Consider the following 24,703-nt stretch of genomic DNA (forward strand, 5'->3'; position numbering starts at 1 on the left):
CCAAAGTCTTTGACTGTGTGGATCACAATAAACTGTGGAAAATTCTGAAAGAGATGGGAATACCAGACCACCTGACCTGCCTCTTGAGAAACCTGTATGCAGATCAGGAAGCAACAGTTAGAACTGGACATGGAACAACAGACTGGTTCCAAATAGGAAAAGGAGTACGTCAAGGCTGTATATTGTCACCCTGCTTATTGAACTTAAATGCAGAGTACATCTTGAGAAACGCTGGGCTAGAAGAAGCACAAGCTGGAATCCTGATTGCTGGGAGAAATATCAATAACCTCGATATGCAGATGACACCACCCTTATGGCAGAAAGTAAAGAGGAACTGAAAAGTCTCTTGATGAAAGTGAAAGAGGAGAGTGAAAAAGTTGGTTTAAAGCTCAACATTCAGAAAACTAAGATCATGGCATCTGGTCCCATCACTTCATGGGAAATAGATGGGGAAACAGTAGAAACAGTATCAGACTTTATTTTTTTGGGCTCCAAAATCACTGCAGATAGTGATTGCAGCCATGAAATTAAAAGACACTTACTCCTTGAAAGGAAAGTTATGACCAACCTAGATAGCATATTAAAAAGCAGAGACATTACTTTGCTGACAAAGGTCCGTCTAGTCAAGGCTATGGTTTTTCCAGTAGCTATGTATGGATGTGAGAGTTGGACTGTGAAGAAAGCTGAGTGCCGAAAAATTGATGCTTTTGAACTGTGGTGTTGGAGAAGACTCTTGAGAGTCCCTTGGACTGCAAGGAGATCCAACCAGCCCATCCTAAAGGAGCTCAGTCCTGGGTGTTCATTGAAAGGACTGATGCTGAAGCTGAAACTCCAATACTTTGGCCACCTGATGCGAAGAGTTGACTCATTGGAAAAGACCCTGATGCTGGGAGGGATTGGGGGCAGGAGGAGAAGGGGACGACAGAGATTGAGATGGCTAGATGGCATCACCGACTCGATGGACATGGGTAGACTCTGGGAGTTGGTGATGGACAGTGAGGCCTGGCGTTCTGTGATTCATGGAGTCGCAAAGGGTCGGACACGGACTGAGCAACTGAACTGAACTGAAGTCAAGATTTGAACTCGGGACTGTCTGTTCTGAAGCTCTTGCAACTTTCAATAAGCTTCAGTAAATTTTACAAGCAAAGAGTTATTGGAAATTTAGCCACAACAGTTGCCACTGCCTCGGGGAACGGTCAGAACTTAGGAAGAGTGTAGGAGCAAGAGGGAAGCCTAAAAAAAGCAAAAAGAATGGGAAAAAAACGAGGGAGGCTGTTTACAGCGTTACAGCCGAGTCCGGTGCAGCGCGATAATTCTTCTGCCAACTGGTCTGCCTTGTGATCTTCCATTCTTTTGAAGTAAAGCCTCTGTGTCCTCTGTGTCCGTTGTTCACTCTCCTGTGTTCAAATAAAGCTAGGTTGTTGAGAAAGGCGGACCGTAGAGAGAGGGGGAAAAAAGTGAGAGCGACGGAAGCGCTGTGCGCCTGCGCTCTGGCGGCGGCGGCGGCGGCGGCGGCGGCGGCGGCGGCGGCGGCGGGGTTTCCCGGTGGGGAGCGGGTCCGGAGCGGGCCGCCGGACCCAAAGCTGAGGGGGGTGGCTGGGGCGTCAGTGGGCTCCCTCGCCGGCGCCTCGGGGGCCTGATGGAGTAAGAGGGGTCGGCTGTGAGTGTGAGTATCAAAGGGCCGGGCGGTGCCGAGGCGTACCGGAACCCCAGGGACCTGGTGGTCTGCCACTGTAGGGAGGACGTCGGGGTGCAGGAAGCGGCGGATCTGTGCTCCTGAGGGCTGCGGCGGGGGGCTGCGGGTCGTCCTCTCTTGAAGGGGTCGCGCGGGATTACGGGCAGGCGGTGCTTCTGGCCTCGGGATCCAGTGTCTCGCGGGGGCGTTCCGGCTCTGCTCCCAGCTCCGGCGGGAAACGTGGCTCCAGAGGCTTGACCTTTCGGGGAGGTCGTTGACTTTGGCCCCCCAGGGCAACAGGGAGCCCATAGACCCAGGTACCCCTTAAAGGCCTACGGGTCTCAGGCCGCGGACCCCTTTCCACCTCTTGTGACAGACAGTCTCTGTTCTTTTTCCACCTTCGGACTTCTTTTCTGGTGGGATGCGTCTTAATAATAGCTACTAATTAAGAAGAACTTACTGTGTGTCAATTTAACATTTAGTCGGAATCTCAGTGCATAATTATGGAGAGGAAATGCTTTGCACGCCACTCCCCCTTCAGTCTGCTCAATTTAATCATCTTTGAGAATCAGATTAAGCCGTCTTGTTGGAAGTTTATTTCCATGGCTTTTAACAATTTGGAACTCCATGGTAGCTAAGGAAAGTTCTCTTAATCTAGCAAATGTCTTTATCCACCATAAAGTTTTATATCAGATTTACTCAAGGCAAAATAACTTTTGAACACTTACCAAGAGCCTAATACTATTCTAAGCCCCTTGGAAAATCTTAAAATTTGTTTTAAACGCTGGTCTCAAGTTAGTGAAACAATAGAAGATAATAATTAGGTTCAGTTAGGGTTTATCTAGCACCTACTACACATGTGCCAGATACGCTCAGGTCTGTCACAAAAAATTAATGAGGTATTATAATGGAAATTGTTTTTTTTTTTTTGGCGCACATTTCAGATGAGGTGGCTGAAAGTTTGATGATAATTTGCATAACCTAGCTAGGGAAGTGGTGAAATTCAAATACGATGGAAAGGTTATTTTCCCCATGTTACATCAAGTTAGATATTGTTAAGCACTTTTGTTGAGAAGCAGCTATACTACAGTTACAGTTTCTAGAGTTAACTACTGAGTCTAAAAAATGATAGCCTTAATTAAAAATACTAGATGGTTTTAAAGTGGCTTGGAAGGAGTTAGGACGAGTAGAGTCTGATCGGGTTAGTTCAAATCCAATTGCTTTGATTGAAAGGAAGATATTTAAAAAGGAAGAACTGTGAATGGTGATTATTGCACGTATATATATATATGCATAGAATATCTCTGTTAGAATACATAAGAAACAGTGATGAAGTGGAGGTGGCTAGGAAACAGGAGTGGGAGAGGAATAATTTTCTCTTTTTTTGTAAGCTTTTTTGTTTTATTTTTTTATTATGAAAACCTTAAAGCATCCAGAAAAGTAGGGAAGATACTATTTTGAACCCCCTGTAAATTGATCACTCAGGTTTTAAAATTCCTTAATAGTTTGCTGTATTTGCTATTTTTATTCCTGATATTTCACCCTAAATACTTAAATATGTGTCTCTAATGAAAAGAAAATTTTTTCTATGTAACCCTATATAATAATCACACTGAACAACAGTTTATGTTATCTAATACCTGATCCTTATTAAAAATTTCCCCAAATTATCCTGTTTTCTTGTTTTTACAATTTTTGATCTGTCTATGCATTGAGTTGACTGTTACATCTCTTGAAGTCTTTTTAAATCTAGAAGTTACCTTTTTTCTCTTTTTTCATCATGACTCAGTGAGAGTAATACAGTTATCCAGATCTCTGATTGATTCTTAGTGTTATCATTTAACATGTTACTATAAAGTTGAAGGTAGAGGTGTAATACTTGATTCGTTCAGGTAAACACTTGGGGGACTATGTCAAAGATCAGACTGTGTACTGTAGTTTCCCCCCAGTAGTGATGGTGAGATTGCTTAGTGGGTTATGGTAGTTAAGTCTGAGTCCTTTATGAAACTGCATTTCACCTCCTTAAAACCAGCTGTAACCTCAGATATGCAGATGACACCACCCTTATGGCAGAGAGTGAAGAGGAACTAAAAAGCCTCTTGATGAAAGTGAAAGTGGAGAGTGAAAAAGTTGGCTTAAAGCTCAACATTCAGAAAACTAAGATCATGGCATGGCATGGTCCCATCACTTCATGGGAAATAGATGGGGAAACAATGGAAGCAGTTTCAGGCTTTATTTTTGGGGGCTCCAAAATCACTGCAGATGGTGATTGCCGCCATGAAATTAAAAGACACTTACTCCTTGGAAGGAAAGTTATGACCAACCTAGATAGCATATTAAAAAGCAGAGACATTACTTTGCCAACAAAGGTTCATCTGGTCAAGGCTATGGTTTTTCCAGTGGTCATGTATGGATGTGAGAGGTGGAGATGTGAGTGGTGAAGAAAGCTGAGCACCGAAAAATTGATGCTTTTGAACTGTGGTGATGGAGAAGACTCTTGAGAGTCCCTTGGACTGCATGGAGATCCAACCAGTCCATCCTAAAGGAGATCAGTCCTGGGTGTTAATTGGAAGGACTGATGCTGAAGCTGAAACTCCAATTCTTTGGCCACCTCACGTGAAGAGTTGACTCATTGGAAAAGACCGTGATGCTGGGAGGGGTTGGGGGCAGGAGGAGAAGGGGACAACAGAGGATGAGATGGCTAGATGGCTTCACCAACTCGATCGACATGAATTTGAGTAAACTCTGGGAGTTGGTGATGGACAGGGAGGCCTGGCGTGCTACGATTCATGGGGTCTCAAAGAGTCGGACATGATTGAGCAACTGAACTGAACTGAAGCCCTTTTGTACCTTTATAACTTTAAAACTGGTGTTGACTATTCCACAAATAATTACCTTTAAAAAGACAAAACTCACTGCAAGAAATTGTCTTTTTTTTTTTTTTTTAAACTGAACCTCTGATAACTAGGTGGCATTGTTCTCAAAGAAGAATTGAAGTTTGGAAGAGATCAGAATTTACTCATGGTGGTAAACATATTAGGTATTTTTGTTTAATTCCAAGGTCACACAGTTTCCCACCATATTTTGTAAACTACAAACTAGTGGATAAATGTAAAATTGTTATTACTCTTGGTAGTTATACTATTTGTCCCCTTGTATCTTTTTAGATGGATAATCAGTATCTAGTGAAATTACACTTTTTGGAGTATCAGTAAATTGGAATTGATCTATGTCGTGTGATAGCCAGATTAGAACCACTCTGAAAGTTCAAAATATGTAGAAGTCAAACTTCTTGATATTATGAGTTTTAAAAATTGCTTTTATTTAAAAAATGATAATACAATTAACCGTTGAACAACATGAATTTGAACTGTGTGGGTCCACTTACATGCAGATTAAAAAAAAAATACTACAGTTTTGTACCATCATGGTTGGTTGGATTTGTGTATAGGGAAGAAAGTGCAAAAAGGCTTATAGTGAAAGTAAATCCTTGGCCCCCAGGTCCTCAGATCCTTTTCCCAGAGGCAGTGACTGTTAATAGTTCTTGAGTATTCCAGTAGGGATCTTCTACGTGTGTATATGTCATCTGGGTAAATTCTGACATTCATATAAAGAACTATCTTAGTAGTATAACCTAAAGCAATAATACTCTTGAAGGTTATGCTCCAGTTTTTATTGTCTCTAGTCCAAATATCTTTGCTGATTTCTGCTCATTCATTCAACAGATATTGAATACCTATTCTGTACCAGATGATGTGCCAGGTAATGGGAATAAAATGGTGAACCACACAGGCATTCCTGCTTGCCGTCATGGAGCTTGCACTCTATTGGAAGAGGCATTCATTAAGCAAATAATTATACTAGTAACTAAATATAGAAAATATTTAGTACCTGCTTTGTATAAAACAATATGGATTTTCTAATTTATAGAGGACTCCTCATAGCAGTCCTCTGACATTGGTACTGATATTTTTATTCTATAAATGTGGAAACTGAAGTATAGAAAAATTAAAATGGAGCAGAGTGAATAGAGGATGTTTAAAATACTGAAAGAAAAATCTGACAATCTAGAGTTGACTTACTGAAAAAGACCCTGATGCTGGGAAAGATTGAAGGTAAAAGGAGCAGGGGGCGATAGAAGGTGAGATGGTTGGATGACATCACCAACTCAGTGGAGGTGATTTTGAGCAAACACTAGGAGATAGTGAAGGACAGGAAAACCTGGTGTGCTCCAGTCCATGGGGTTGCAAAGCGTCGGACACGACTTGGCGACTGAACAACAACGCATGGGTGTACAGTAAACTGGATGTAGGATATTCACTATAAAATTCTTTTAACATTTCTGCCTTTGCAATTTTCCAAGATACCATATAGGGACAAAAATCAAGGGACTGTTATGATCAGGTTTGCATTTTAAAGAGATTACTTTGGCTGTGGGTATAAGGAATTAGGAAAAGTACAGGATTCCCTCTCAAATATTTTTTTTTTCTCAAGTAGTTTTGAAACTTAGCAGGGCCTTGTGGGGCTCCCAGGCACAGAGGCCTTTCTGTCCTCCATTTCTTGCAGTCAGGACTCTAGTTTCTGTGATCTTCCTAGAGTTCTAAGGGGCGGATTCAAACAGTTGCTAGTCAAGGGAGGAGCAGCCAAGAAACCACCTGAGGCAAGATTAAAGCTCAGAGAAGCTCATCAAGATTAGGAGACTGAGACCACCTGAGATGAGATTATGGGCATTCACACCCTGGTCTTGTCAGAGACCCCACCTTTGAGCCACTGTTATGAAAACCCTCATCAAGTTGAGACAGTTTTTTGAGGCAAACACCAGGATGTGTCTTCCTTTGCTTGGCAAAGCAGTAAAGCTATCATTTTCAGCTTCACCCAAAACTCTTGTCTTCAGGGTTTCATTTGGCACTGGTGTACAGAGGCCAAGCTTTCAGCAAGTTTCATAGGGGTTGCTGAGACCACTTAGGAGGATATATTATACAGGTATTCTTTTTAGGCTGATACTTTTAAGCTAAGTTTGAGCCTGGGAAATTTTTCAAGCCCTTGGAATACTATACTTTTTAACAGCAGCTAAGTTTGTCTAAACATATTTTTTACTACATTGCTGACATTTTGGATATGTCATTGCCTCATTCCAGAATGCATGTAAACTTTTCAGTTCAGCTCAGTTCAGTTGTTCAGTTGTGTCCAACCCTTTGCGATCCCATGAATTGCAGCACACCAGGCCTCCCTGTCCATCACCAATTCCCGGAGTTTACTCAAAACTCATGTCCATCGAGTCGGTGACGCCATCCAGCCATCTCATCCTCTGTCGTCCCCTTCTCATCCTGCTCCCAATCCCTCCCTGCCTCAGGGTTTTTCCAATGAGTCAACTCTTCGCATGAGGTGGCCAAAGTATTGGAGTTTCAACTTCGACATCAGTCCTTCCAATTAACACCCAGGACTGATCTCCTTTAGGATGGACTGGTTGGATCTCCATGCAGTCCAAGGGACTCTCAAGAGTCTTCTCCAACACCACAGTCCAAAAGCATCAATTTTTCGGCACTCAGCTTTCTTCACAGTCCAACTCTCACATCCATACATGACCACTGGAAAAACCACAGCCTTGACTAGACGAACCTTTGTTGGCAAAGTAATGTCTCTGCTTTTTAATATGCTATCTAGGTTGGTCATAACTTTGCTTCCAAGAAGTAAGCGTCTTTTAATTTCATGGCCACAATCACCATCTGCAGTGATTTTGGAGCCCAAAAAAATAAAGTCTGATACTGTTTCTACTGTTTCCCCATCTATTTCCCATGAAGTGATGGGACCATGCCATGCCATGATCTTAGTTTTCTGAATGTTGAGCTTTAAACCAACTTTTTCACTCTCCACTTTCACTTTCATCAAGAGGCTTTTCAGTTCCTCTTCACTTTCTGCCATAAGGGTGGTGTCATCCGCGTATCTGAGGTTATTGATATTTCTCCTGGCAATCTTGATTGCAGCTTGTGGTTCTTCCAGCCCAGCGTTTCTCAAGATGTCCCTGCATATAAGTTAAGTAAGCAGGGTGACAATATACAGCCTTGATGTACTCCTTTTCCTATTTGGAACAAATCTGTTGTTCCATGTCCAGTTCTAACTGTTGCTTCCTGATCTGCATACAGGTTTCTCAAGAGGCAGGTCAGGTGGTCTGGTATTCCCATCTCTTTCAGAATTTTCCACAGTTTATTGTGATCCACACTGTCAAAGGCTTTGGCATAGTCAATAACTCTACACATGGACATCACCAGATGGTCAACACTGAAATCAGCATGATTATATTCTTTGCAGCCAAAGATAGAGAAGCTATATACAATCAGCAAAAACAAGACTAGGAGCTGACTGTGGCTCAGATCATGAGCTCCTTATTGCCCAATTCAGACTTAAATTGAAGAAAGTAGGGAAAACCACTAGACCATTCAGGTATGACCTAAATCATATCCCTTATGACTATACAGTGGAAGTGAGAAATAGATTTAAGGGACTAGATCTGATAGACAGAGAGCCTGATGAACTATGGACGGAGATTCGTGACATTGTACAGGAGACAGGGATCAAGACCATTCCCATGGAAAAGAAATGCCAAAAGGCAAAATGGTTGTCTGAGGAGGCCTTACAAATAGCTGTGAAAAGAAGAGAAGTGAAAAGCAAATGTGAGCTTTTAGTAAACTAAATTTGCAGATACCACTACTTTGTGCGTTCCTGACAAGTCACTTCAGTGGTTTCTGACTCTGTGCGACCCTTTGGACTGTAGTCCGTCAGGCTTCTCTGTCCCTGGGATTCTCTAGACAAGAATACTAGAGTGGGTAGTCATTCCCTTCTCCGGGGGATCTTCCCCACCCAGGAATCAAACCTGCATCTCTTAACGTCTCCTGCATTGGTGGCTGGATTCTTCACAACTAGCACCACTTGGGAACCCCTTTAAACCACTACTGTACTAGCACATAAATTCCTTCTTAAAATATACTAAAATACGTGGTGACCTTTTCAGAGACTTAATGATTTTTTAAAATACAAGACAAAGGCATTTAGAAAGCTATTAACATCAATTAAAACTACTAAAGTAAATGCTTTACTATGTTACACATTACACCAATATTGTGATATGATCACCCATTGACTTTTCTGTAAAAAGAATTATGAAAACAATTGCTGTTATAATCATACTTGTATAAAGTGGATGAAAATTATTGAATGAACCATTAGCAGTAAGATGCATGGAGAACAACAAAGCTTTTTGAGAAGAATGGTGAACAATTGTCAAGGCCTCCTCAGCTTGCAGTGCTTGTAATTCATGTTATAGAACTTTAAATTGCTTTCTGGATCTTTGGGGTTGCTATGATATGTTGAATACAGGAATGCAGACTTTTAAAATGTTAGTCGCTCAGTCATGTCCAACTCTTTGCAACCCCATGGACTATAGCCCATCAGCCTCCTGTGTCCATGGAATTTTCCAGGCAAGAATACTGGAGTGGGTTGCCCTTTCCTCCTCCAGGGGATCTTTCCCACGTAGGGGTCAAACCCATGTCGCCTGCGTTGGCAGGTGGATTCTTTACCAGTGTGCCTCCTGGGAAGCCCAGGTGGGCTGGAAAGAAAACTTAAAACTATTAAATAAATGCAACAAGCTACTCAGTTAAACTTTTAAAAGTGTTTGTATAAGTTATCTTTGGACTTATGACCAACTCTGTTACCCGATGGTAACCTTAGATAGCATTTTTGTTACTTTGTTAGAGCTGACGTTTTCCCACTTTGTTTCTCAGTTATTTTTCCCTCTAGGACATAATGCTTCCAAGTTCCAGAATTGACAAGTATTGGAATCTGATCATAGTTCTGATTCCAAATAAAGAATCAGATTGTGGTCTGCCCTGTCTATTTTCTTGCCTAGTGATGGGCAATCTGAACAGCTTCATTAATTGGTTGCTTGACTTTGAATCACTTTTCCTGAGTCACAGCCTTAACTTCCTGTCTTTGTTTTAACCCTGTGTTTTCTATTAAAGAGTGGTTGGTATATGTATATATTCCTGCTGAGTGTTGTGTTAGGGCAGATAATATAAAAATGCTAGTAAGTAAATGCTTATGAGCTTATGCTCCATCAAATATACTGGATTCAGGAAACAAGCAATCACTTGCCTTGGGAAACAAGAGCCAGCCAGAACTCAGACCTAGTAAATAGGACAGTCTTTGAAAGTTACGGTTATAGGTTCCTGTGCCCCAAAATGCTTCCTGACCTTTCTTGTCACTTTACTAAAATGCCTTCCTTAGCTAGGAGCCTTGAAACTTTCTGGGGAGTCCTACTCAACAAAGTGAGGACTTTTTGGAAATGCCAGTCATATCTTTGATCCATAAACTGGCCAACCTAGGGGTAATGGCAGAAACTTGTTCTGTCACTGAACACTGTCTTTCTGTTATTCTGTCTTGATCACCAGAAGTCCATTAGTTTTCTTTCGGGGTTAAGGTGGAGACACAGAAAGTTATCTGTGAAATTCAGAAAAGGGATTCTAATCTGAGTACCAGCCCCCCTACCCCCAAGAAACCAATAATTAAGCTTTTGTTCTTCGGCATTTTACAGTATGTTATTGTCATTTGGCTTTATATCAAAGTTGAAATATCTTAAGTACTACTCTGCTTAATTGTAATCTATGTTATAGGTATATGAAAAAACAGATTCCTTCCTCATGGTAGGGTCAGGGAGATCAGACATACCCACCATCAAACAACCTGTTATTACTTAGGTAGCAGGTTGTTTTAACAGTTAAATGGGATAATGTGAAAATATTTCAGATAAAGTTCTTTGACACTAAATGATGTTTTCCAGCCTTGAGTTTCATAAATATGTAGAGGAATAATCTGATATTGATGTTTGAGATGGACTACAGTGTTATGAGATAGTGGTTACTTAAAGGCTGACTTGCTGACCAGTTTAAGTCACTTTTGAGAAACTAGCTGAAGGATGGGGAGAGAATGGTGAAGTGCAGAGTGGAATGTCTGGAGACTCTAATGCAGTAATAGTTCTGCTCTGCCTTAACAGCTGTATTTCTTTTTATTTATAAGCTATGTAGGTGATTCTAATGAACTGCTTTAAAATTTGTTCATATATCGGGAGCAAGAGTTAGGGCAGGAAATGTTAGTGAGTATAGCAGTTGGGGGAAAGGAGAAGAATAGAAATAAGTTCCTGCAGGTTTATCACATTGAAGAGTATATAACATAAAATTAAAAAATTGAAATCTGTCAGGATTTGTTGACTAAATGTGAGAAACTGAAAGAAAAGAATCTGATATGTAAGGTACTTACTATAGGATTTTTTTTAGACTTATGACTAAGAAATATTGCAGGTATTTCTCATAATTCATTGGAGAAAATTTGAAAGATTACATAATGAGTATATTTAAGTGATATGGGGGAAATATAAGGTGGTCCAAGTGAGGACAGCAGTTGTTTATTCACACTTACTTGACCTGTATAATGTAACCTCTCAAGCATTTTGAGATTGCAGAGTTGGATGGTTTCTATTTCCTTGACTTCTAATCCTTGTTAAGACCATTAAATAGAGCAGTGATTCCCAAATGGAAGGCTGTGAGTTAATTTCAGTATTTCAGAAACTGTAATGGGAATTATATTTTTACCCAGTTTAGGGATGTGCAAGTTAAAGTGTTTTTGTCTTTTTAGCTGGAATCATATCAACTCAGTGTTTTTAAATACAAGGTCCTTCTTAGTAATTAAATACTTTGTTAGCAGTTTACACTTTTTGCTTTTTTACAAAAGTTGAAATTTTTACAAAAATGAAACTTAATTTATGCAAGTTAGAAACGTGAAGCTCTTGAAAAGGAAAATGAGCTGTTGCTTGTGCCAGAAAATGTCACTTTTTCATTGATTTTATTGCTTCCAAGATTCTGTTTTGCTTTAATGGGTAATAATTTGAAGCGATATTAAAAACATTTCTGGCTATATTATCACTGTATATGCAACTCCTAGAACAATGCTTGCTGAACGAAATAACAAAATAGTGCTTGTAAATAGTAACTAAAGTTAAAGTAAATGTTAAGAGAGAATTAGAAGAATAATTATGCTTTGCCACTTAGCACTAGAGTGGTTTGTGTTAATTTTGAGATTTAGGATAAATTAGTGATATTGAAGGCATAAATAGTACTATATCCATAAAGGTACATTTCTTTGTTTTAGTAGCTAGTTGACATTCAGCTTTCTCCAAGGTTCACAATTTTATCCTACATTTTTGTTTTGATACTTTGTTATTGAGTATAATTATTTCAGACATTCAATAGTGGTATGGAGTGGGTTGCAATAGAAGGAAACTACTGTGTGTCAGGAGAAGTAGAGGACCTGTAGGCTTCTTTTTCATGGGTTCTTTCACCGTGTTGTCTAGGGCGTTATAGATTAAATTAGGGTAGTTTATAACTTCATTACCTCACAGTTTTAAGTCCTATAAGGAACTTAAAGCCCAGATGAGGATGCAGATAACTCTATTAAATAAAGTCTGGTATTGTGTGTGTGCAGAGAAAAATAAGTTTGCTTGGGGAGTGGAATTAAATTCTCAGGTAGGGCATCCTTGCAGAGATGCAGGAAGAAGGTATGGTAGTGCTGGAGGGTTGTAGAGACCCTTCTGGTCTTAATCCAAACCTCAGTATTTATCCAGTTATCTCTGACTCATATTTAATAACCCAAGAAAATCCTGTTTGGAACAATTCAGTAAATAATTACAGAGTGCCAACGGTATGCCAGACACTGTTTTCAGTGTTAGAACCTGTACTAGTGAATTAAATATACAGTCTCTGTTCTTGTGGAACTTAATTTGTAATTGGGGATACAGAGAATAACAATATATACTGTGTTAGGTAGTAAAGGATGCTTGTTACAGATATTTCTTGCTGTTTAACAAGCTACTGTGAAATTCCTGACTTGAAACTGTTATTTTGTTGATTCTTACAATTCTTTGGGTTGAAAAGGGCTCATTTACCTGGTTCTTTAACTGGTCTCACTTGGGACACCTCATTGGCAGCTGGGCCTGGAGAGCCCAGCATGACTGTCAAACGGCCCTGGTTGTTGTTTGGGTGCTCAGCTGTGCCCTCACTTTTTTCCCGTTTGGCCTCTCCATGTGTCTGGGTTGTAAGAGGAAGTGTTCCAAGTGCGCAAAGGCTGAAGCTGCAAAGTTTTTAAGGCATGACCTCAGAAATTGCATTGTCACTTCCATTGTATTTTATTGGTCAAAACAGGTCACAGAGAGGGACTGTACCTTTTGATGGGCAGTGGTGACAAAGTCACATCGCAAAAGAGAACATGGGGTGGGGAATGATGTTGTGGCCATCTTTGGAAGCTGTCTACCATTGTACTACTAAAAAGTAAAAAATTAAGCAGGTTATTAGGGGGATAGAAGAAATGCGGGGCAGGAAGTACAATTCTATAGGAGGACAGGGAAGGCCTCTCCGACGAGGCAACTTGAGAGAGTGATCCATGAGAACCATAAGTATATCTGAAGGAAGACTATTCCAGGCAGAGAAAATAGGACATAAAGAAAGCCACAGGTGGGAAAATCCCTAGTGTGATCAAGGAACAGCAGGAAGGAGGGCAGTGTAATATGAATCGAGCACTACAGGGAGAGTGATCGGACATGGGTCAGAGTTGAGAGAGAAACGGATTTTGTATTCCATGACAAAGGACTTTGTATTTTCTATTAGTGAGATGGACATCTGTTAGAAGATTCTGAGCAGAGGAGTTAAATGATCTGACTTAAATTTTAAAAGAATTCCATATAACTTCGTGGCAAATAGATGGGGAAACACTAGAAACAGTATCTTTATAAATAACAAGAGACTTTATTTTGGGGGGCTCCAAAATCACTGCAGATGGTGACTGCAGCCATGAAATTAAAAGATGCTTGCTCCTTGGAAGAAAAGCTATGACCAACCTAGACAGTACATTAAAAAGCAGAGACGTTACTTTGCCCACAAAGGGCCATCTAGTCAAAGCTATGGTTTTTCCAGTAATCATGTATGGATGTGAGAGTTGGACCGTAAGGAAAGCTGAGCACTGTAAGAATTGATGCTTTAGAATTGTGGTGTTGGAGAAGACTCTTAAGAGTCCCTTGGACTGCAAGGAGATCAAACCAATTAATCCTAAAGAAAATCAGTCCTGACTATTCATTGGAAGGACTGATGCTGAAGCTGAAACTCCAATACTTTGGCCACCTGCTGCAAAGAACTGACTCATTGGAAAAGCCCCTGATGCTGGGAAGGATTGAAGGCAGGAGGAGAAGGGGACGACAGAGGATGAGATGGTTGGATGGCATCACCGACTCAATGGACATGAGTTTGAGCAAGCTCCGGAGTTGGTGATGGACAGGGTGGACTGGCATGCTTCAGTCCACGGGGTTGCAAAGAGTTGGACACGAGTGAGCGACTGAACTGAGAATCTTTGGTTGCTGATTTGAGCATAGATCATTGTGAGGGTAGACGAAAGTGAAAATAAGGAGTCAGGTCATCCATGCTCTCCTCCAGGGAATCTTCCCAATCCAGGGATGAAACCCAGGTCTCCTGCATTGCAAGCAGGTACTTTACCATCTGAGCCACCAGGGAAGCCCAAGAATACTGGAGTGGGTAACCTAACCCTTCTCCAGAGGAACTTCCCAACCCAGGAGCTGAACTGGGGTCTCCTGCATTGCAGGCAGTTTCTTTACCAACTGAACTACCAGGGAAGCCCTAAGTGATCTAACTTGAATTTTAAAAGAATCCCATTCTGAGAATCTCTGATTCCTGATTTGAGAATGGATCATGAGAGTATAAACAAGAGTGGAAATAGGGAGTCGGGTCAGTAGGCTGGTGCCATGGGAGTTGATGAATGTGAAGAGTGGCTAGATTTTGGAAGTACTTCAAGATGGGCCTGGCAGGATTTGCTGATGAGGGTGAATATGGGATGAGAAGGAGGGATCGAGGATGGCTTCCAACGCTTTTGCCCTAGGGTCCTGCAAAATTGGAATTTTCATTTACCAAGATGGGAAGACTGGGGTAGGAGCAGGGTGGAGGTGAGGGAGATGCAGGACTTGTATTTTGGGCTGTGTTAAGATGAAACTCAGGACATCTGGGAAGAAAATGTTACTGAATGTTACTTCCTCATTGCAGGTGTGACGCTGAGTGCTTCGGATCTGGTCGCTATGGTACGAGAACGAAAATGCATATTGTGCCACATCGTGTACAGCTCAAAAAAGGTAATAATAGGAGAGAGAGAATCTGAGGCTTCTATGACTGACCATTTTTTCAGAGACATCATATGGAATTTATAGATGGGTAAAAGCTTTTAACAACATCTCCTTTATGCCTCTTTCCTAAACCTTAGTCTTATTTCACTGGTTTCTTTCTAATTACTGCCTTATGAAGATAGTAACTATATTGTTAAACCTCTACCTGGAATTTGAAGATACTCAACAGTATGATAAAGAGAAATTAATCTAGTAACCAGTTATGGAGAGCATACATTAAAATTCAGGCTGAGATTGTAACAGCTTTCTGATTAGCTAAGGGAGTGACATTGATTTGCAGCCTGTGAGTTCTCTGCCTGTGCTTGTGGGAAGCACAGCAGAGTAGCAATGGTTCTGACTGTATCCTCAGACATCCACAAGGTGGGGATGCTGCTCAAAGAAAAACACTTAAAAACAAAGAATTTACCTGTGCTTTAAGGAAAATGTCTGCAATTTGTCTCATATTTTGCCACCCACAGCCACCCCCCTACCCCCTGCCTCTTATTTTTGCTTTCCAAGAATTCGTCTAGCTTAAATACTGAGGAACTTTCCCTCTGTGCTTTTAAGATGTTCTTGATTGCCTTTGGAAATACAGACAACTAGGAAAGTTATCATGAGGGAGGTTAGCCAGGCAAGTCTGAGTGAACCTTGAAAGATGTTTGGGAGTGAGATGGCTTACAAGAAATGGAGAAGAGGTATTTTAGGTGGAAGAAAAATACAAAGATTCAGCTGTAGAATGGAGTATAACAGCTCTAGGAGCAGGTTAAAAAAGCTTATCTGACTAAGACAGTTTCATCCTGGAAATATTAGGACCACAATTTAATTTGTAAGTTAAGTGAAGATAGTTGAGAAACAGTATTGATTGCCCCACTGAGGAGTTTGATTGTGATCCATTTAGTAGGCTGGGGGGAAGAATTTTTTTCTTTTTTCCTATTTTAGGATTTCAATTAGTGTTGGGAAAATCAGCTGAGATTTTAAAATCATGTTTAGTAATATACTTGCTCCCTTTACAAATGTAAAAGAACTGCTGTTCTAGTTTTAAAAATTTAGACCAGGTTTACTCAAATTTTCAATGAATAAAAATTTTTTGTGCCTACTTTCAGTTCATGGCAAATAGATGGGGAAACAGTGGAAACAGTGGCTGACTTTATTTTTCTGGGCTCCAAAATCACTGCAGATGGTGATTGCAGCCATGAAGTTAAAAGATGCTTACTTCTTGGAAGGAAAGTTATGACCAACTAGACAGCATATTAAAAAGCAGAGACATTACTTTGTCAACAAAGGTCCGTCTAGTCAAGGCTATGGTTTTTTCAGTGGTCATGTATGGATGTGAGAGTTGGACTATAAAGAAAGCTGAATGCAGAAGAATTGATGCTTTTGAACTGTGGTGTTGGAGAATACTCTTGAGAGTCCCTTGGACTGCAAGAAGATCCAACCAGTCCATCCTAAAGGAGATCAGTCCTGGGTGTTCATTGGAAGGACTGATGTTGAAGCTGAAACTCCAATACTTTGTCCACCTGATGTGAAGAACTGACTCATTGGAAAAGATCCTGATGCTGGGAAAGATTGAGGGCAGGAGGAGAAGGGGACGACAGAGGATGAGATGGTTGGATGGCATCACTGACTCAACGGACATGAGTTTGGGTGAACTCTGGGAGTTTCTGATGGACAGGGAGGCCTGGCATGCGGCAGTTCATGAGGTCGCAAAGAGTCGGACACGACTAAGCGACTGAACTGACTGACTGATGCCTACTTTCAGATAAGAGGGAGAAGGGAAGATGAGAAGATATGAGATGGATAGGCAGCTACTCAGAGGTCTGGTGTCAGACTTGTGGAGTCTAGCCTATTTTGTTATATCTCACAACTTTTCTATTTTAAGTCTTTTTGGCATTTCTTCTACTCTGGATTAAAACATATTTTGTCTCTTTATATTTTCCCATGGGTCATAATAAAGTTAGATAAGAGCTGAGTAGTTAAATCTACTCCTGCCTTAGGGAAAGCCAACAGTAGTTTTTTTAAGCAAGGGAATGGCGTGATTTAAATGTTAAGATATGATCTAAGAAGTTAATGGGTTAACTGAAAGGGATAAACTCAGATAGACTAAGAACAACTTATGTTGATGTACTTTCCTCTAGTTTCCCAGACTATTATAATATTACCATGGCTGCTTCAGGTGGCTCAGTGATAAGAATCCTCCTGTCAATGCAGGAGACACAGATACCTGGGTTGGAAAGATCCCCTGGAGGAGGAAATGGCAACCCATTCCAGTATTCTGCCTGGAAAATCCCAGACAGAGGAGCCTGGCAGGCTACAGTCCATGGGGTCGCAAAAGAGTCAGACTTAGCACCCACACACATGATTTGCTCCAAATACACTGAGGAGGAGAAAAGAATCTAGGGTTGCTGTATGTTACATCCCTGAGTATCCTGATGTTTCTTAGCTTATGAAAGTCTGAGAAGCCCTGGAATTTAAAAATATTTTTAAAAACTTCTGTGTTACTCATGTTTTCCAAATTTTTTCAACCCCAAATCCCAGCCCCCCACTTCCTTCTCCTTTTAAAAACATAAACTGATAAAAGGAACTAAATAGAAGCTTCGTACATCTGCAGGTATGCATTTGGAGCTGTGCCTGTAGGTCTTTCCCAGTTATTTTGAAAACTCAGTTGTCTCATTATTTGCATTCTTTCCTTGGAGCAGGATGGGTGAGGATTTCACACATAAATTTAGAAACAGATTATTGAAGTATTCTAGACAATCAAAAGTTACATTAAGGACTTCCCTGGCCTCCAGTGGTTGAGATTCTGTGGTTCCACTGCAGGGGGCAGGGGTTCCATCCCTGATCAGTGAACTAAGATCCCATAAGCCATGTGTCATAGCCAAAAAAAAAAAAGTCTCCTTAAAACTAGTTTTGAATGATAACATTTTTTATAACTGAAATAGAATATAGAATTGGTTTTTATATCAGAATAACCCATTTCAATTAATACTCTTTTGGTTAGGAATGGTTTCATTGCAAGAAACAGACCCACTTAAATATAGCTTAAGAAAAGGAGATTTGGCTTATGTTTAGTCTAAGGAAAAATTGAACAAGAGAAAACAAAAACTGAACAGCAAGAAGCATAGGGATTAGAGCAGATGTTGTATATTTTTCTTCAATTTTTTCATTCTCTATCCTGTCACTAAATCCACTCAGTTTGCAGCTCTTTAATTGTTCATTCTGGTTAATGACCAGTCAGTTGTAGCTAGCATGTAATGGCCAATCTTGGATAAAGCATTTGTACAGATAGGAAGGGAATGATGATCGTCTTCAATAAGATTGCCATTTAAAGGAAGTGTTTTGAATCACAGCACTATATATCACTGTGTATAGATAACTTAAAGAATAGTAGTTGTACTTTTTCTGACAAATGAACTGTATATGATAAAAATATCTCAATGCACTAGGTGCTTGCAGTTGTGGCATGATCTTTGAAACATTGGCTTTGTTGTCAGATCTGCCAGAGTTTGAGAACTTGTTTCACCACTTGATAATCTGACTCTGCAAGGGCATGACTGAATATTTTCACATTTATCCTTTTAATGCCTAGCTTTGTACTTAACACCTAATAAGCACTGATAAGTATTTGGTGAATAAACAAGTTAGCTTCTCTGTATCCTTGTGACCTTATGACGTTAATAATCCACTTTTGTGGTTCAAGTGAAAAAATGTTTGAGACACTTAGCACAGGGCAGGGTTAATAGTAATGCTCAACTTGTGTGTGTGTATTAGTCGCTCAGTCATGTCCGGCTGTTTGGGACCCCATGGATTCAAGCCCACCAGCCTCTTCTGTCCATGGAATTCTCCAGGCAGGAATACTGTAGTGGGTTAGAATTCCCTTCTTCAGAAGATCTTCCTGACCCAGGGATCAAACTCAGGTCTTGCACACTGCAGGAGGATTCTTTACCATCTGAGCCAGTTTTATATTTGTAAACAGCCATTCTCTAATTATGACGTACTGGCTATATATATGCTTTGTGTGGCAGAGAGACCGACATTTACAACTTTGAGTTTTTTGAGGTGTGTGAGTGTGTGTGTCACACTTGCACATTTAAATGGAAACGCTTGCCATAGATTTTGTTTCCTTCCCAGTGGGATGGGGGTGGGGGGAGGAATCTAGTACATTTTCAAACTTTTCATTGGAACGAAACACATCAGTTGTTGTAGGCAAGGGAGTGGGTAGTGAAAATGAAGCCATACTAGAACTGCTGTGTTCAAGGCATTTTTAAAATCTTGATCTACCATAGGAAAATTCCCTTATGTCTGTAACTTCTGTCTAGAATTGATGTATCCATCTGTTCATTCAGCAGCTATTAATAACTATATGTCAGGCCCTGGCCAAGACATGGATAAGAGTTGTACCATACTCTTGAGAAACTGTCAGTTGAGTGGGGAAAGAGAATATGAAGAAAAGTAGCCAAGTAGTTGAGAAGTTATGTGATTTCAGGCATTTTTGTTGTTGTTTTTTAATAAACTTAAGTAAATACTTTGTAAGGGATAGAATTTTACCTATTCATTTATTATTTAGTCTTTTGCCTCCTAAATACAATAAACTTTTTAACCTTTTTGGAAAGCCACTTAAATAGGCCTTTTAAAATTATTGCTTTGTTTAAAAATAAAATATGTCAAAAACAGGCTAAAAAAAAAAAAAAAAGTTACTTAATAAGGAAATGTTTTCAGTATTGAATTGTGAGTAGAAACCACAAACACCAGTTTAAGACAAAGAGCTTGAGCCCTGATTGTTGATTAAGTAGGACAGAGAAATTTTTTTCTCCAAGGCAGTCCCCCTTAGTTTAATCTGCTTTCTTTAATTTTGAAGGAGATGGATGAACACATGCGGAGCATGTTGCATCACAGGGAACTTGAGAACCTGAAGGGCAGGTATGGAACCTTTCTCTTCCATAAACTTGTGGATGTGGGGGAATCTGAGGGCCTGTTAGCTTATTTTATAGTAATGCTTCAAAAGTGGCCTTGAACTGTCTTTTGGAATTAACAACAAGTACAATAGCTTTTTGTTTTTTGTTTTTTTTTCATTCAAGAAGGATAAATTGTTGTACATCTCAAATGTGTAGAATTCATAACAACTTTGGCAAATAGATTTGGCAAAGGTGGTTGGGGATGAGCTAGTTCTGTCATTAGTAAGCTTTCTCATTCCTACACACCAGCTTTGCAGCTAGGACATTTCACATTATTGCCTAACCAGCTTGCAAATTATCACACGCCATAAACCTTTACTGGTTGTTGAAATAGTCTGAGAAGTCCAAAGTCTGCTAAATAGCACTAAATCTCATTAGTGTAAATAAAATCCATGTATAAACCTGTATTTAAGAATGCTGTTTTACGAATTAAAGCTTGAGATGTTTAAGGAAATTAAGACACTAAAGGTAGCATGTATGTATATTCCATGTCTTTTTTCCCAACTAAGTTTCCATTTTTTGATGTTTTGAATGTATGTGAATTGTTTGGAGACAGTATGGAACAGAGAAACTTTGGAAAACAAATAAGAATTATACCTTAGTCCATGAATAATGGTTACAGACTTTGATCAAGATGCCAACCTAGGTCATTTGGAATTACCTGTATTTTAAGTAATATAGTTTTAGGTTGTATGGGCAAATTAATATGTTATTGAACTTTCAGCATCTGTTTAGCATGTAAGAGGAATTTTTCTGTGGTCAGTCCCTTACTGTATGTAGTTTAGGTCTTCACAGCAGTGTAAAAGAGGTATTCAGGCTTCTTGCCCTCTGGGATGGCCACACTCTTTCTATGGAGTGTGTTTCTCTCTAAATAAACCTACTTCTTACCTATCAAAAAAAAAAAAGATGTTCACTCAGATTTAGTGTGGAGAACCCTTATAATATCTTGAACATATATGATCTTTAACTCATTATCATAGGAGCCTATGAAATACAGTCAACCTTTGATTACCTATTTGTGGATTGTCTTAATTATTTGATCCCATTTCCCATTGACTTCCTTCAGGAATTCACCTTTTTCTTGGCTACTCAGTGACCTGTATTGTGTTATGAAATGAAACAAAACAAATGAGGCCAGTAAGTCTAATCATTAGGAGAGAAGCCCATTTTTTTCTAAGAGGAATGCCTTGTTTTATTAAAAAAAATCACCAATCAGCAATTAAAACCTTTAAAACTTTTTTATAGCTTACGATTCATGTTCATCGTCAATCAGAATCATAATGAGTAAAGAAAGTAGAGGCCCTTTCACTCCCTCCCCGTCTTCCTACTCCAGTCTTAGAGGAAAGTCAACAGTGTAGCATGTACCCTATCCAAACCTCTCTTCTGCGTGTGGACAGATTTGTATCCATTTGTTCACACTCATGTACGTATGTTTTGATTTTGTTTTGTCTTATTAACAGAACTGAACTACATGCCATACACATATTGTTCTGTAACTTGGTCCCCTCTCCTCCCACTTGTCAATTTAATTGTGCCGTGGAGATTTTGTCTACTGTTTACAGTTATTTGGAGCATAGTCAAATAATCAATAAGCATTTGAAGCCTTTGAACTGACAACGTCAGCATTAGCACCCAAACTCATTTAGAGGAGGGTACTTAATTTACTCATATTTCAGATACAGTGCTATCAGGTTTGGAAACAGGTTTGGTATGGTTTTCTGGCCAGTAGTCAGTTGTAAGGGAGAAGGCAAGTAGGTAACAAGGAAAAACAGCTGGCAAAGCTATTAAAAAAACAACAGAATCTCAAACATAATTTACTGACTTGGAACATTATCACGATGAACAGTCATCACTAGTTTGTACAAAAGGGACAGATAGTTATCAGTCATCTTTTTTCTTCCTTTTCAGTTTGTGATTATTTCCTCTGGATTTCATGTTTAAGAACTAGCTTTCTGATGTTAAGTATCACTCAATTTTTGGTTGTGATCTGGTTAAGAAATGTAAAGTGAGAGTTGCTCAATTGTGTCTGACTCTTTGCGATCCCATGGACTAATACAGTCCACAGAATTCTCCAGGCCAGAATACTGGAGTGGGTAGTCTTTCTCTTCTCCAGGGGGATCTTCCCAAACCAGGGATTGAATCCAGGTCTCCCGCACTGCGGGCAGATTCTTTACCAGCTGAGCCACACACAGAAATGTAAAGAGCCACACACAGAAATGTAAAGAGCATATTATTTACTTTTTGAATGCTGGCTTGCTGAGAAGTGCGTGCCTTATTTGGTTCACAATTGGAGACATCAGGAACATTTCCCTGTTTTTTTCTAATGTATTTGTTCAGATGTATAGCCTGTAAGTAGTTTCTACAGATAGATGCTATTAAAATGGCACAAACCTTAATTTATCAACCAGCTGTTGTGGTATAGATAGAGCAAGCTTAATAAAGAGGAGCTTATGGATAGAATATCTGAAGGCTTTGCCTTTCACATATGAGAGGAAATTGTGTGGTAACAGGATGTAGCTAATTTGGGCCCTCTGTTAAACACTGAGGAAAATTATTGCCTTTATTAGTCAGGAAGTACAGCAGTACTTTTTACCAACAATTACTTTGTATACTATGTGAAGTAGTATTTTAGCTGTTTATTGATAAAGAATTGGAAAATAGCATTGTTAAAATGTTATTTAATTTGCTATTAACTTTAAAGAGCATGTGGTTTCCCAAACACCCTATTTGGAAGCACGAATGCATATTGTAATTAATATACTTAACCTCAGACATAGACACATTGGAATTTTTATGAGATGTGGTTAATCTGTCCTGTTCTTTCCCTGTATAAATGCAGATTCTTTCTTTTCTCTTTATGAAGTTTCTTGTAAAGTTTATCTTAAAAAAGGAAAAAATCCCCAGAAACCTGATTTCATTTCTTAGAAAAATGTTACAGATTTCTGTGTTCTGATAAATCATTTTTAGTGCTAACTTTTATGTTGCTCTTATTGCTGTACCCATCTGGGTAGGATCTTGAGGTATTCTTCTATCAAGTATTCAGAATTATGGTTAATACACTTTCTGGCAATGAAACCAAAAATGTTTTAAATATCTGTGTTTGAGTATTTGATGCATATCTAACATATAATTGTGCTTTGGAAATTGCAAATTAGGTTTGTGGTTATGGATATTTATTTTTAAGAGTTAATTACTATCTACTTTACATTCCTTAATATGTTAAAAAGCCAATGTGGTCTTCCAATTATGTTTTTTAAAGAAGGATTTTGATGGCTTGGACAAATGAAAAATTCTCTGCGGGAATTCCTTGGCAGTGCAGTGGTTAGGACTCAGGGCTTCCACTGCAAGGGGCACGGGTTCCATTCCTGGTCAGGGAGCTAAGATCTTGCAAGCTGTAAGGCACAGCTCCCCCCATCCCAACCCCCACTCCCCCCCCCCCCCCCCTGCAAAAAAAAAGCCCTCTGCATTTTCTTTTTTTTTTTTAAACTCTGCATTTTAGAAGTAAGGAAAAAAATCAGGGTGTTTTTTTTTTTTTTTTTAAATCAGGGTTTTTATTTAAGCATACCTTTTAAATGAAGTCCCTTGTACTGCAATATAGTTTAGTGTTGTATAAATTTTTAGGTAGAAAAGTGGACTAAAAACATATTCCAGTTGTAGAGAGATTAAAGCCCAAAAGATTTTCTAACCAGAAAATTGAATTGATCTGAGTTGTTATTATAGGGGAAATTATGTATTCTAAATTTGTTACAGTCTTCAGATTGTTCTGATGCTGCCCTTTGGGGATAGATTTCTATTTATATATTCATTTTAAAGTTCGTTCTTTGTTGCTGTGAGAAAAGACTTGCTTTCTGTTACAAGTTACATTCATGAACTACCATAATTTTAGTTGATTGAGAGATGAGTGTGGTAAACTGGAGAAAGTTGAGGATTATTTTTCTTTTTTTAAAGTATATAATTGTAGTAAGTACAGTGGAAAACTCTGAAAATAATATATTTAAGTTCCTGGAAAATTAGAAGGAATTAGTATATAGATATTCAGGGTAATTCGAGGAATCTGGTCAGAACTCATTAAAATGAATGTTAGTGTCATAGACTGTATTGCATTCAGAGCATTTAAGTTACAAAGTCAAAAAAAAAAAGGAAGCTTCCGAATTTTCTCCATTTTTCTGAGGTGTTTTTCGTGATATGTACAGAGTGAAAAAACAGTGGGTTTTTTGTTTTGACTTATTTGGCATTGTTTGTTTATAATTTGTTACCATTAACCATATACATAGTTTTTTGCCTGGAATTTAGTAGTTGCTCGATAAGTTGTTTTTTGTTTTTTTTAAATGAATGTTCAGATGATCTGTGGCAGAAACCATCTTCTAGTAAATGAGGGGCTTTATTTTGAGGCTCTCTTCTGGTTAGCTGAAATGAATTCTGCCCATGTATGGATGGATATGAGGGAAGAGATGAAGCAGAGTCATGCGTGTGTGTCTGTGTCTATCTTATTAAAGACAACATGTCTTTTTGTGTCTGTGTTTGTGTATTTTTATAGAAGGGCATAGGAAGTGCAAAAATATCACTAGTATTAACCCAAGACAAATGATACAGAGATAAGCCAATTTGGATTATTGAGTGGACATTACTGTCTATTCATTACACATGTACCCATGGTGTTCTGATGTTTCTCATAGTGACTGCATGGATAGCTGAGCTGATTAAGGGACTCAAGAAGCTAAAAATGCATTTAAATTGTTCATCTACTACAGCTCTGGTCATTGATTCAAGACTTTGGCTTCTTAAACTGGCCACATATGAGATACATTATTA

At 39.3% G+C, this 24,703-nt stretch overlaps 1 protein-coding gene across 3 annotated transcripts in view; it reads left to right on the forward strand.

Moving 5' to 3' along the window:
• ZNF106 (zinc finger protein 106) overlaps nt 1-24,703 on the forward strand; it is a 68,009-nt gene that overhangs the window by 11,492 nt on the left and 31,814 nt on the right. Inside the window, exons 1-3 of one of the 3 annotated variants that reach the window (XM_061157458.1) lie at nt 1,532-1,666; nt 14,824-14,909; nt 19,795-19,856. In XM_061157458.1, coding sequence (XP_061013441.1) covers nt 14,856-14,909; nt 19,795-19,856 — 116 coding nt within the window. In that variant the 5' untranslated portion in view covers nt 1,532-1,666; nt 14,824-14,855. Of the gene's footprint in view, nt 1-1,531; nt 1,667-14,823; nt 14,910-19,794; nt 19,857-24,703 lie in introns of those variants that run through there. The other 2 variants (XM_061157460.1, XM_061157459.1) reach the window with 2 other exon arrangements.

This window comes from Dama dama, chromosome 12, assembly GCF_033118175.1.
Source record: "Dama dama isolate Ldn47 chromosome 12, ASM3311817v1, whole genome shotgun sequence".
NCBI classification, from domain to species: domain Eukaryota; kingdom Metazoa; phylum Chordata; class Mammalia; order Artiodactyla; family Cervidae; genus Dama; species Dama dama.